This window comes from Tubulanus polymorphus, chromosome 3 (genome assembly GCF_964204645.1).
Source record: "Tubulanus polymorphus chromosome 3, tnTubPoly1.2, whole genome shotgun sequence".
Lineage (NCBI taxonomy): Eukaryota > Metazoa > Nemertea > Palaeonemertea > Tubulaniformes > Tubulanidae > Tubulanus > Tubulanus polymorphus.
The window spans coordinates 25,244,770-25,259,107 of record NC_134027.1 but is presented as its reverse complement, the minus strand read 5'-3'; the positions used below and the strand labels follow the sequence as shown (position 1 = coordinate 25,259,107).

At 39.2% G+C, this 14,338-nt stretch overlaps 1 protein-coding gene across 3 annotated transcripts; it reads right to left on the bottom strand.

The window, feature by feature from the left end:
* Positions 1–333: 333 nt before the first annotated feature.
* On the bottom strand, positions 334–14,083 carry LOC141901717 (TBC1 domain family member 22B-like). Of its 3 annotated transcripts, XR_012618857.1 has the most exons (14): positions 13,890–14,083; positions 13,224–13,277; positions 12,499–12,860; positions 11,887–12,072; positions 11,523–11,593; positions 10,975–11,103; positions 8,073–8,138; positions 6,290–6,346; positions 5,163–5,283; positions 4,769–4,951; positions 4,174–4,301; positions 3,586–3,681; positions 3,203–3,503; positions 334–2,944 (listed from the first exon to the last, which is right to left on the bottom strand). XR_012618857.1 is itself a non-coding variant. In XM_074789146.1 (13 exons), the coding sequence occupies exons 1-13, from the start codon at positions 13,970–13,972 to the stop codon at positions 3,369–3,371; spliced, it is 1,671 nt and encodes a 556-aa protein (XP_074645247.1). In that variant the 5' UTR covers positions 13,973–14,083; the 3' UTR covers positions 334–3,368. The 3 variants fall into 3 exon arrangements, 2 of the variants coding, with proteins under 2 accessions (XP_074645247.1, XP_074645248.1); XM_074789146.1 differs by having other exon boundaries at positions 334–3,503; XM_074789147.1 differs by lacking the exon at positions 8,073–8,138 and having other exon boundaries at positions 334–3,503.
* Positions 14,084–14,338: the final 255 nt, after the last annotated feature.

Here is a 14,338-nt window from a genome sequence, read left to right as displayed (position 1 = left end):
ATTGATGTAGAATTTTTCAATCTTGGCTTCGTTATTGTGGGATTTCTCTCGATCATCATACACGGATATTGTGTATCTTCTCGTCTAAGTTTGGTCATGTTACGTCACAAAAATGTTCGCAATAGCGGTTCTGTGCGCTCAGTCTCCACACGAGAATTTGACAAAGAGACGACGGCGAGAATACTTAAGTTTTTCCACTAGCACACCATTCTATTCCATTTTAACCTCCTCAAATCAAAAACTTTCCCACCAACGACACTAAGACAAATACAATGACATTTTCTGAATATACATTTATTTTTCAATATATCCAAAATAGGACTCAATGCCCTGTTAGTTTATTAGCTATAAACAAGATCTTCTTCACATATTACTCTTTTGACCCAGCGCCACAGGGTTCAGAGTTAAAATTTAGATCCGGACCCAGGTCCACAACAGTAGTCATAAGGCTAAACAAAAATGATACCTTGTTTCTCCGCAGCGGCCGGGTCATTTTTGTAAAATATGATAAAATTTATAAACAGTTCATTTCTATAGCGGCCGGGTCTGTTATGGTGAAATTGATCACGATTTTAAAAAAAGTAATGTATAGGGTAGATAGGCGGCCGGCCGGGTCAACATTTAAGCTCAGCAGAGCGGAGAAACAAGGTATCAATTTTTTTTGGCCTAATACAAGTTTTTTTTAGTAATAATTCAAGTTTAGTTTTCTTTGAACAATCTGTGGCAATGGAATCAGAAAACAGAAGTAAACTCTTGATTAAAGTAATTAATTTTCAATCAGACATCAGTAGAGTGAAATTCTTAGCTCAGAACGTGTAACTAGATTTTCGATGTTCTTATAGCAAGTCAAAATCAAACGACCACTGAGGAACTGGACCCAGAACTCAAAATAAACAAAACTTATGAAGAAAAGATCGAAAACCTTTTCATGGGCCCTGGTACCGGTTAACACCACCGCATCACTGGTAGTTGAAATATCGGAATACATTTGTATTCGCAAATTATACAATTCTCATGAATCGCTTTGAACAAATATACTATATCAAGGTGCGCTATATTAACAGTTGTTGAGAATTTGAAATAAAACATATTCGATATATTTTTCATTTATCTGCTGACCTGGATATAAACTCTTAAAGCGATTAAACTTAAATACCCAGAGAGGTCAAAAGTATCGAATCATGGACTACTTTCGCTCGTGCTCCTCCAAAAGATGGGTGGCAGACGTAAGATACGAAACAAACGTGGTGTCAGTGGAAATTTTATGATGAAGTCGACATTTCCTCGTGCACGGAGTCTTCCAGCCATCGCAGTGTCGGAAGAATTGCCAGAAAATTCCAAAAGCAGAAAGAATACAAGCGAAAGATGCAGATGATTTCTCTACTGGAGGAGCACAATCTAAAGACGCTAGACCCAGTTCCACAGTTGTGGCTTTTAACCTGGTTAACCCTTTCAGTGCCGACTAATTAATACCCCATAGTGCTAGAGATAATTTGAAAATTTTGAAAAATTCTACTCTAGTATGTTTAATAACAAGGATACCCTACACTGCGGTGCAGTGTATCGTTAGTTACTAGTATTTCACTATGTTTGACAGGTGCTGCCATTTTTCAAGAGAGATAATTACTAATTACATCAATACACCGCAGTGCGGTGTACTAGCAAAATCTATCACTGATTTATACACCGCACTGCGATGTAGACGCACAGAAAGGGTTAAGTAAGCCGATATGAACATTACTGAACTACATTTTCTTAAAGCCAACAACTGCGGAACTAGGGTCCGGACTTTTCTGTCGAAAATAGACTTTACACAAGTACAAGTTAAAATGTAAATATTCGATAACCAATAAACGCATATAATATCAATAATAATTTATAAAGAATAATTATATGATTTCGATACCAAAATATAACCAAAAATCGCGCATGCATTACTGTGCCTCGGCAAGGATTCGAACCTGAGACTACCACATTGCTCACTCGCTGGGATTTGAACCTGATGCCATAATGAGACTCTGGCCACATTCTTCACTCACAGGATTTGGCATCATGGGATTCAACCATGATTTTTATCTCTTCGAGGGAGGATGCACGGAGCAAATTCCAAGGAGCGCATGTGCAGTTGAGCCCATTCTACAGTAAACCTTGCCTTACTCAGACATGACCAACTCCAATTTCCCAATCGTTAACTCGGACTTCGCTTACCTCGGACCAATTTTACCGGAGTTAGTCCGAATTAGGCAAGGTTTACTGTAGCTGAGTTCAACATGAAAAGAAAAATCTAAACCAACTAAGCACCAATTTTACTGAATTCATCAATAGACCACACAGTACATCATAGTGTGGACAAACAATATTTTGACAAACAGTATCATTTTGTTTATGTATATCTTGTTTTACATCATTCAGACCTTCAAAGGCTGTCGTTGTTAGCAGCCAGCAGGACTTAACCAGCTAGCCACCCAGGACTTGATAGTGCAGAATGTAACAGCATGATGCCTTTATCCCCCTAAGCTACTGAGGCACTTTCTAGGGAGGACCTTTGGACTAAATACAATTTCGATTTTGAGATAAATCCCACAATAAATTCAGCCAAAACTTGCATAGAAGAGTATATATATTTGCGCAACGTTTCGGCTAAAGACTATTAGCCATCATCAATAAATCATCATAAATCATCAACAAATATATAAAATCTTCTATTCACGTTTCTCGTTTTGGCTTCGTTATTGTGGGATTTCTCTCGTTATCATCGTACACGGATATTGTGTATCTTCTCGTCTCACAATTTCAATTATTAAATCCTTCTTCATCCGGATCATTTCAGACCGATGAAATTCATCTGGTTTATCGATAAGTTAATCGTAGGACCCCAGTTCGACGGTTGAGAGTTACGTTTGAAAAACTCAGCAGTCAAATTTCTTCAACTGTGAACCGTGTCCTGAATAATACCGAATCCAGTCGGATAAATTACGCGCAGAAAATAACATTTAGAACAATATTTCTAGTAAGTTGTTGAGATTATTAAAACACATGAAGCACTTGATCATGATATATTAAGCCATGCTGAAGTGTCGTGCTTTTTTTCAATTTTTACCCCGATGGTTTTGACACAGATGAAATGTTGTACCGGTATATATCAACATTATTCGCACCTTACATCAACTGTTTTTAAACCGGCATCTACGAAAACACTCACTATTCAAACACACGCCCATTCTTTACTAGCCCACAATCACTTGCAGAATGTCCTAGCAATCACTAGCCCATGATTACATCACTAGCCTATGATCACCTGCTCAATGTCCTAGCGATCACTAGCCTGCAATCGCTTGCACGATGTCCTAGCAATCACTAGCCCGCGATCACCTGCCCGGGTTTAAATGATTGGGCGCGTCGGCGAACATGAATTTCAGTTTGTAAGCTTCCGCCAATAAAAGTCCGATCTCCTCATCTCCCCAGTGATATGTCGGTAAATTCTGTAGCATGATCATCAAACCCTGAAACGAGACAAACAGCCGATATAATCAAAATCTAAAACATAGATAGAAGGGTAGAAGGCGGAGACTCGCGACGACGAACCTGGAAATCTCTTTCCCGTTGCAGATCCTTAGAAAACTTGACTAGAAAAGCAGCACACACGTACAAATGGAAGAACGCGAATCCATCAATTTCAGACTGAAAACAATCGAAAACAAAATCACTGAGAAAAATGTTTTGACTGTTGGACTGACAGGTTTAATAATTCATTCAAGTGGAATACACGTATTCGTATAAAGGTCTCACACTTGACACGTAGTTTGTTTGCAAACCGTTGCTGGCAACTTGCCATAAACAACCGAAGATAACCAGGGGTCAGTTATACAGACTGGCAGTTAACTTAAATCCGGAGGCTAACTCAATTTTGAATTGAATTAGCCACTGGGTTAAAGTTGATACCAGTCTATAAAACTGGGACCTGGGGATTGACCGCCGATATGGCGCAGTCAAAGTAAGACCTCTATATAATCGTTTTAACGAAGTTCCAGTTTATCTAGCTACTTAAAGTCCATCTTATCTACGAAATGATTTATAATAAGGAGATTTTGTAAAATAAAACGCTGGACGACTTGGTGAAGTTAAAGATAACTTATGACTTATGATGTGAATTATACGTAAGTGAATACATACTAAATATGTATCCCAGAGTCGAATCGTGCATCTCAACGGAATTTCTCTCATCAGCAGATTATTCATCCATCGAAACGCGAACTGAAGATATTCTACAGATTGTTCCTCCAAGTGTTGGTGTAAACTCACTAGAAAACGATAGCAAAAACGTGAACGTCAAACACGATCGCGCAACTGCCGGGGGGGGGGGCAAAGCAAAGGAAACCTAGCAATGCAAGCTGTAAGTCACTTCAGACAGTGAAAACTGGGGCTGGTTGCATAGTCATGGCTTAGACTTAAGACCAGTCTAAGACCAACGTAGTTCTATAGACAATCTAACAACTTAAAAGACTGGTCTTAAGATTTAAGACCACTTATGAACTTAAGTCATGACTGCGCAACTGGCCCCAGGCGCCAGTTCTACAGCTGGGACCCAGTTGCTCAAAGGTTGGTTAAAGATAACCGGTGGATAAATACCAACACAACAATGAACTTTCAATTGTCACCATGCCAACTATCCACCGGTTAACTCGAACCAACTTTTGATTAACTGGCCCCTGATGATTAAGTTTGAACACCTAGTTACTGACGGGCGAAGTGATCGAGAGTTACTTACAATCGATGCGTTTAACCAGTTCTTTCAAGGCGTTGACTTTCACTTGAATACCGGGTTGAGCAAATGTATAATTGTCTTGTATTCCGTCCAGCAGTTTAGATAAACACCAGTAACAGTCGGCCTCGATGACGTTCAACTGTTCCTGAGGTAATTGACTCAGATCACAATTATCTGATTCCACATCTACAATAACAACACCGAGATCATCAATTCTGAATCCAGTCCTGGGCCGCAGTTTTAGAGCCAAGACATTCCGCGCCGAGTTTCACAAACAATTCTAGCTCAAATGTTCTTGAAAAGTACTTATCGTTAAGGAGTTTTTACGGAACGAAGGACTCGTCGGGACCCTAAATTGGCAACAGGTTATATTTACGCGAGAGTTGGATGTACTCACCATTATCTATAAATTCGGTAAGAAAGACAATAAAGAAAGGTGTGACCAGATCATTCATTCCTTGCACGTAACCACTAGCCGGATGGCGTATCGCCCATATATACAAGATCCGTTCAAAAATCTGTCGCAAAAAATCAAGAGAAAACGCGTTACTTTTTTTTATTACGTAATAACTAGAGCTAATTTGCCATCTAATAGCCGCCGAGTTGATGGTAGGTGCGAAAAAATTGTATACCTGCCACCTATTGCCCAGAATGTCAATTATCATCAATTATAATCAGGCATTTCATTCTATTGAAATACTGGGGCAAAAATTACACACACTGTTATCTTATCTAGGTATCATTTGACCAGTACAACTTCCACTTCTATCCTGGGCTCAGCTGCACAGTCACGACTCGCGCCCAAAATTTGTTTCTCAAATCTTATGATTTGACTGAGATATTGTTAGATTGGTTTTTCCAACTAAGCTGGTATAAGACTAATTTGGTAAAAGACTGGTCTTCGATCCAAGCCTCGACTCTGCAACTGGACCCGGTATATCATCCGTTTCCACGAATAGATTCTGATACAGAAATCATCGATTCTGAATAATTATAAACCTTGGCTGTTGTTCGATGTAATATCAAATGTATCTAACCAGCTACGGCGGAGTGGAGTGCGGGAAGTGTTATGTCAATATTGCGTTACTGCCGTAATTATAGAGATGGCTCTACTCGAAGTGGGATTCACAGTTCAAATACTGTAACAGCAGTTCAAATAGAACTGTGATTACATCTCACTATTTCATGTTGCACACGGACCCAGCACGAGGAGGCTGCAGGAGCTGTTAGTACTTGTATGCGGGACAGGTAGAGATAGCTTGCCCCTTTTTCGGCCAACAATTCGGAATTATTTCCTTTGACAGTGAATTACTGTTAACCCTATAAATGCCATTAGACAGGCGGCACTTAGAGGGTTAAAGAAGTCTTTCTTACCTGGTCCTCAATATGGGTTTTGGAAAGTTATGAAAGGACTGAATGAGGAAGAAATAAGGGTTTTGGGAGGAAGAAAGGTAGTCGAGACGGAGCGCAGACTTGAAGAGGAGAACAGCACACGCACGTACGCGAGGTCCAGTCATCACTCACCTCACTGGCTTTGGGTCTATTTGTGAGCAAAGTCATTCTGCACAGGTCTTTCTGAATCTACAAAATACACCAAAGGCAGATACGTGCCGGTTACCGCATAAAACCCTGTTTACCAGATACGCACATACGAATATAAAGAGACAATCAAATGACACGACACGAAGTGCCGATTAAAATATTATATATATATATATATGGTACGTACGAATAAAGCCTTATTTACATGAATTGTATCAGTAATTTCATCACACATCTGTCGCAAGGCTCGTTTCATAGACTATACACTAATAAATCAAATTCAAATGATCCAGATTTCGGGGGATCTAAAATTACGGTTAATTTCAATTGCTGTAATACTTGAAAATGATGATGACTTTGCTTGTCAATACACCAAACAGTGCATGTCCATGTTTTTTCATTGTTACTGCCGCGAGTATTTTCACTATTTTCTACGAAGTGTGATCAAATTACTGGAACGTGAATTCGCCGCAGAAACAAGTCTCATTTTTGTCTCAATATTTTCTTGAACCCAAGAAAAACTTCCTAAACAAATTTAGCACCATAGGGTCCAGTTCCACAGTGAGTTAGTTAACTCAACATCACTCAGAACTGTGGAACAGTATCCAGTTCCACAGTGAGTTAGTTAACTCAACTTCACTCAGAACTGTGGAACAGTATCCAGTTCCACAGTGAGTTAGTTAACTCAACTTCACTCAGAACTGTGGAACAGTATCCAGTTCCACAGTGAGTTAGTTAACTCAACTTCACTCAGCACTGTGGAACAGTATCCAGTTCCACAGTGAGTTAGTTAACTCAACTTCCATCAGCACTGTGGAACAGTATCCAGTTCCACAGTGAGTTAGTTAACTCAACTTCACTCAGAACTGTGGAACAGTATCCAGTTCCACAGTGAGTTAGTTAACTCAACTTCACTCAGCACTGTGGAACAGTATCCAGTTCCACAGTGAGTTAGTTAACTCAACTTCCATCAGCACTGTGGAACAGTATTCCGTTTGAGAAGTTTTTCATATTCCATAACTCGGTTTGACGGCAGTTGTGAGCGAAATTTCACTCCGGAAAGCAGTGAAATTTATACATCAACAATTGTCAAACTCGAGCTGTAGACACCACCATTAACCGACATAGTTACAGTCGTACACAAATATATAAATCATAAAATCTCTTCCTATCTTTCAACCACATTTTTGTTATTTGAAAAGTATGTTTCATGAAACAAGTGGTAGCCTAATACGGAGCCTTGAATGGACCAATATTCTAAAGACCGGTTAAATTGGGCAGCCAAAAGTGAAGCCATGAAGACTTGGTCTTTATAATGCACCATGACCTTGTTATACAGTTGCAATCTAAGTCCACGATTATGAATCATTTCAAATATTAGGACCCAATTGTAGAACTACATTACATTTAGACTGGTCTTAAAAATCTAGGCCTTAACCACCCTAAATGGGTCCTAGTCTTTTCTACATGATGAAAAGAACCATATCGATATAGGGTTGTAAAGGCTGAGAGACCGATCCCTCAAATGGTAGGGAAACAACTGTAGCTGTAAGATAGAGAAGAAAGTTTATACCAAGTGCCACCAGACACGCCGAAAACATGCACTTTTTCCATAGAAGAGTTTGCGATCCACATCATAGTAACTATAGCCTATATGATTAAGTGATAGTTAAGGGTGGTAGGTATATAGGTACCATGCGCCATTAATACCGCCCCCAACGTTATTAGTGGCGTGTTTCATTTTTTTTTCCGAGGGACGACTCACCTCCTGAACGACCCTCTGTTGAAACAGGGGCAGTAAGGGATTCATACGAGGTATATCGATACCTATCTGTAAAAACAATAGCCATGCGACAAGCGACGAACGCACGTTAATATCAACCAGCGACAAGCATCTATTACATACGCGTATGAACAATGGCAGACGCTTGGTTCTTTAGAGAGAGATTACATTACTGAATCTTACAACTATTTTAGCGCTCGATTTGGCCCGACCAAAAACATCGGACCAGGCCGTGTGGAATTATGACCCGCGTGGGTTACTAACTGGTTCCGGTAGTAACTCACTTCACTCATCGCATCGGTTTAAGTATAGTGAGGCACGGGTCAAATTTGACACAAGCCCCGGTGCAGACCAGATTGATTTGGACTTTCAATAGTCGATCATTGGAGTCGAAATTGGTTCGTCTTCAATTGAATATATGAATTGATAAGTCGAGGAAACCAACAACTTCGAAAAACTCTTGAAATGAAAACTTTGTGTCCAACGCAAAGATCACAGCCTAAATTGCTTCGGAAAATATTTTTGCTTGGATTTCACTTCAGTTCAGTGATCCTAGTTATTGATGTCGTCCGATGACATTATGGTATTAACTGGGGTATATCCAGCACACGACTTATACTCCACTACATATCTCTGGATCAGATTCAGAAAAAAATCAATATGACAGGGATCACATATCCTTCTATAGAAAATATTTGTAAACAATGAACACATCGACCATTAGCGGCAGCAGCAGCAGCAGCAGCAGCAGCATCCTATACCAACAATCAACTTCACAACAATTTATTACTGACTCCCGACAACATGCACCTACGTAGAAAGTGACACCGAGGCTCAATTCCGTATCTCAGACTCTAAATGCAAGTCCAGGGTCTTGTTGACTTACCATAAGTCAAAATGTGGTCTTAGATCTTAAGACTTTTGTAAGATATATGTCTACTAAACTTAGATAGTCTTAGACTTGTCTTAAATCTTATGTGCAACTAGGTCCAGGGGCCTGATGCATAGTCATGGCTTAGACTTCGAGCCCAGTTTTAGCATTGCGTCTTAATCACGGTAGAACTGGGTCCAAAGTAATCAACTCATTTTTTGCAAAATAAATGTTGAAAATAAGATTTAAATTTAGTTTTCAGTGCAGGCAGAAAGTTTTTCAGAAATTCTAGTATTAACCAGACGCGGGTATCGAAAGTGTGGAGATAACGTTTTGACCGGTGAACTGTTGAGCCAGGGCGATACTTTACATACATAGATCCACGGCACCCGTCAACAACCAAACCACAACACAACATCATCATTCAATCATTAACACATTAGTTCATTAACATTGCCTGCGTGCTAAAACAGTTACAACGAAATAGTGAATTCAGACTTTCAATTTCAGCGAGCTTTCAATTTCATTTTCAAGATACTTAAAAATTGCGACCATTACGGTATGTATTAAAGAACAAGATTCAAATTGGGACCAAATACGATATTAGATTTTTGCTCAATTGAGATTTCATTTTTGAAAAATATCACACGTGTTTCCCGGACGAAAATACGCTACGTATTTCCTCGCGATTTATTCAATTCACAATAATAGCACAATGACGCAGGCATGCACACGTGCTACTTAGTTAGCGCACAATGTGGTACTTACAATTACAAAAAAAAAAACTGCCCACAAAAACCTGGTTTTTTTTATGGTTGTATAGATAATTTCTACGGGGGTAGATTTGAAACGTATGGATGATAGAATATCATTACCTGCGAGTCCTTTATGGGAATAGAAATAGTGGATATAATTTATGAATACATTGTTCATGGTTACTTAATATTGAAAATTATTGTCAATTTCTAGAAATAAATATAACCCTTCAGCACCGACTACCGAGTGCTGGAAAGTCCTTTTTAATCACGATACTTAAGACCCCACAACAAAATGCTCAGTTATGTATTTTGAAAATGGTCGTCAGGCGGGAGGTTGTGTAATCTTTTCACGATTGCGAATAAATGATGGACCAAATATGACTCGGGCCAAATAGTCTCCTCAGCTAATACTTGAACTGTCTTAAGGTACATGTACATGTGTAAAATGACCGCTGATTTTAGGGTGCGGGTGCCAAAGGGTTAACACAAATATCTATACTCAGTCGTAATGTCGAGAATTAGTGCAGTTTTTCTGACAGTAACATGTGTTTGATAGATCACACATACACGACACGCATCAAATCTGTCGAGGAAAATCTTTTTCAATTTTCTAAAATGATCCGCTCGTCGTTCAATCGAATAAAAAAGAACATGTAAGATCATTCGAAAAAAATAAACGATTGAATAGGGTACCGGCACATCGCTTATCCCATTATAGATGGCGCCACATCAGACGTACTTGATCAAAATCAGTTCATTTTCATTATTGACTTTGATCTCAACGGCAAACCACGATCAACTTGGATTAAAATCTTCAGACCTCGTATGTGGCTCGATCATTTTCAAAATATTTTCGTAAAATAGAATCATCAGATTTTAATCTAGTTAAAGAAGAAATCCAGCTTGTACTGAACATAAGCGACACCTGGTGAATTCGGATGGAATTTCACTTGCCGCAGTAGTGTTGCCGGTACCCCATTGACAGAATGTGTATCACAAGGTGGACACTTATATCTTTTTCTAAACACTTTTCATCTAAGTTCTTCCCTGACTTAACCCAATAAGAATCAAATCAATTAACACAGTCATATATGTACGGAAAACATAGACTATAGCTTTTCAACAAGATTCCCAGACCATTTCAATGAATAAATTCCCCGGCTGATGTCCAGCTGAGTGGCCACTCTGCGCAATATCAAAATCATATCATATTGAAAAATGCATACGTGTCGACTGGGAATATTTGAGTAATTACCTGTCTGTAGGTTCCTTCGTGTATCTCCTGATGTCGAGTGTCGTAATACTGCTCGACGAAACTGAAATACTCGTTACGTTTACGCTCCAATGTCGGCTGTCTCCGTTCGAAACTCGGCGGTAGATAACCCTACAACAAGGCATCCATTACAAATCTATTTTCAAATAAGTTATGGGTTAAATGTGCTTATATATGGAAAAGCTAATTAAGGTATAACTTGAGGGCTCTTACAAATAGGGAACCCAAAATTCTTTATTTCCCTGACCATCCACCGAAAATTCACTGATTAAGTTATGAGATATCCTCAGTGGGGGCTTTTTCTTAAATAAAATATCAAGAGGTTCCTTGTTCCACTCGTCCCCAGCAAGAAAAACAAGATATCAAGAATTCAAATTCCCTAAATTTTCCTGAAGGGATAAATCTGGAATTCCCTGATCTGAAAAAACCCATTATTTGACTTTCGAAAGCTTACTTTTGACACAAAATCACATTACTACTACTAGGCCAGCAACCCAACTCTAGTTTGATAATATTGTAAGAGAACTTACTGATAAAAGTTTCCACGTGATAGGCCGGACTGATTTCGGAATTCCAGACCAGCTCATTTCTCTCAATTGACCTGTACACAAATAAACCAACCGATAAGTCAACATAAGAAAAAATCCTGGTCCTGACAATACCGATTGAGGCATAGTTTACTATACAACTAAAAACCACTAGCCTATTGCATAAAATTGAAGGAATTTTAAAAGAGTTTCAGACATTTTGCTCGAATCAAAGGAGTTTCATGCATGTTTAAAATCATTTTCTGCTTTGAAAGAGTTTTAAAGGAATCAAGGAGTTCTAGGAACCCTGAGATTAATTTTCTCGTTTAGAAAAATGAGATTTCAAACGTTTTTGCTTCAAACTTACTGAGGTCCGTCGTTGATGCGTCGACGAGCAAATGAAACTTCTCGAGTTTTTTCTTCTCTTTGTCCAGTTCGGGAAGATTGACGTATTGCATCGGACTAGACTTGGGTAATATCAGACCGTAGTTCAGTCTGACCCCGACACCGGGACCCGATACTCCTGGAGAATGAGGCGAAACTGGCACCATACCTGAAAATAAAACGCATTTTTACGCTTTTTTCCTCTTAACAAATCTCCCATCTCAATAAGGAGACTCATCAGTATATCCTATCTTTATTTTGGAGCCTTTTTAAAGAGTTCCAAGACCTGAAATCGTTTAAGCAAATCACACTGCCTGATATCTCTATATTGTAGTAGATTTCACCAGAAATGAAAGTGATTTCACATCAAAAATAGTAGTTTAATTGAAAATGAACTACAGACTATTACGACTTTGCGATTATTTTGTTATTTTTGGGAGAAGTTGAGCTCTTAAAAACAGTTGAAACTACTCTCAAAAAGTAGTCATATTCAGATCTGTCATTGTTATCGAGAGTCTTCGAGAAACTTTCACCTAAAGTATTAGAAATGCTTCAAACACATTAAGAATTTCCCCCCAGAGTTTTTCTCACTAACCCCGTTCCGATAATTGGTTATTTTCAGCACCATTTTGATGTGATGGTTTTTCATTTTCGTTCACCCCCGCGTCGTCTTTCTCACCAGCACCAGCAGCACCAACAGCAGTCTTACTACCTCCGCGGACGCCGACGCGCCCGGTTTGCGATGAATTCTGTAATATCTGCTGACTATGATTATTCAGAACGGCCATCGCCGACGAGTGAACGTCTCGTAGCGACATTTTATGCGCCATCAACATGACGTCGTCATCGCCGTCGTCCCACGCGTCGATCGTATCGTTCTCGAAATCCTGGAACGAGTCGCGTTTGTTTTTCAGACGCGACGCGGCCGTGTCTTCTTTCTTCGGCGTCGGCGGACCGCTGCAAATAAAAACAAGCGAAAATTTAGATTTTCGCAGAAAAAAAATTCCAAATTGAAATGGCAAGTCCCCCATCCCGTCCTGAGCTAATTAATAATCAATCCGCTAACCTTAAACACATACATAATATGCTAGACAAAAATCAAGGGGTCATAGGGCCCCTATTAGTGCTGTAAAGGATTTGTATTTATTCACTTGTTGACCCAAGGTTTTAGGCGTATCATTTTTTTTTTGCTGCGTCACTAAAACACATTTTAACATAATTCTATTTATGGAAGTATGATGTGCAATATAAATGTGTAAATAGTTTAAGACACATAATTGTCATAATTGAACGTTTAAATTGGTGAATTGTCCTGTTTACCTGCCGATTTTTTCTTGAATTGGAGGATGTTGAGCTCCATAAACCGGTTTAATACTGCAAATAAAGAACATTTTACACTATTAACTGATCCAATTTATTATACCTTAGAGGCGGTACGAGGCATTTCTAAATGCAAAATCCTTACTGAACAAATTGGATGCATATTAAAATTAGATCAAAAATTAATTGACTTAGGTTTGAATCGAAATGTCGCACAGAGGGGAAGGTTAGACAGACAATAATCAACCAATGTCAATAATAGTGATAGGTCAGCAGGAAGGAAGGGAATTTGTTTGTTAATGTTGTCGCTTATCGTTGGTGGTAAGCCTTCATCATAATAATCAGATGGGCTTATGCCAACTTTTGTGGTTTGTGAATATATCTGATCGTGGAACTTAAACACAGACCAAAAGCAGAGGTTAATGTATCTAGACCGACTGACTGGTGGAGTGGAGGGATTCGATTGTGCCCCGAACATTGTGCTGGAAAATGGCACCAAGCCAGCAGCCGTGATCATGATGTGGCATCCCATACTGGATTTTGCAAATGAGACTAACTGTTGCCTTAACAGAATTCTACAGTTCCAAGATACCTGAATTACTCGCGTAACATATTGAGAGTTTCTGAACGTTATGAACTCAGACTAGCTGTATATTATTGACGTACCTTCCCGGAACTGTTTTCCCTTTCTTCCAGAATGTTGCTCGACCGCCGAGATCTGACTTCTGATCTCTTCCGAACCCAGACATAACAGCACCCCGAAAATACTTCACATTCGCGCCTCAAATATCGTCTTACGACATCGAAACTTGTGCCGCTGTCAAATAATATTATTCATTGACTAGTTGTCAACATGGCGGTTTTCGGCTTCAGTGCGCGTGCGCGCGGATATGGCATGATTCCACGCGACCTTCGTTTTGCACCAAATATGAAATCAATGCCGGGTGGACCAATTCAGCAATAAATACTGACATTCTAAACTAATGCTTTGACTTTGTGGTTTGCGTACTAGTTTGATTTAGAAAGATAAGTAAAGAGAAAAATACAATTAAGTTAATTTGTTATTTAGATTTATATACTCCACAATGACCTTTTTAAAATCCCAACCGCAGAAG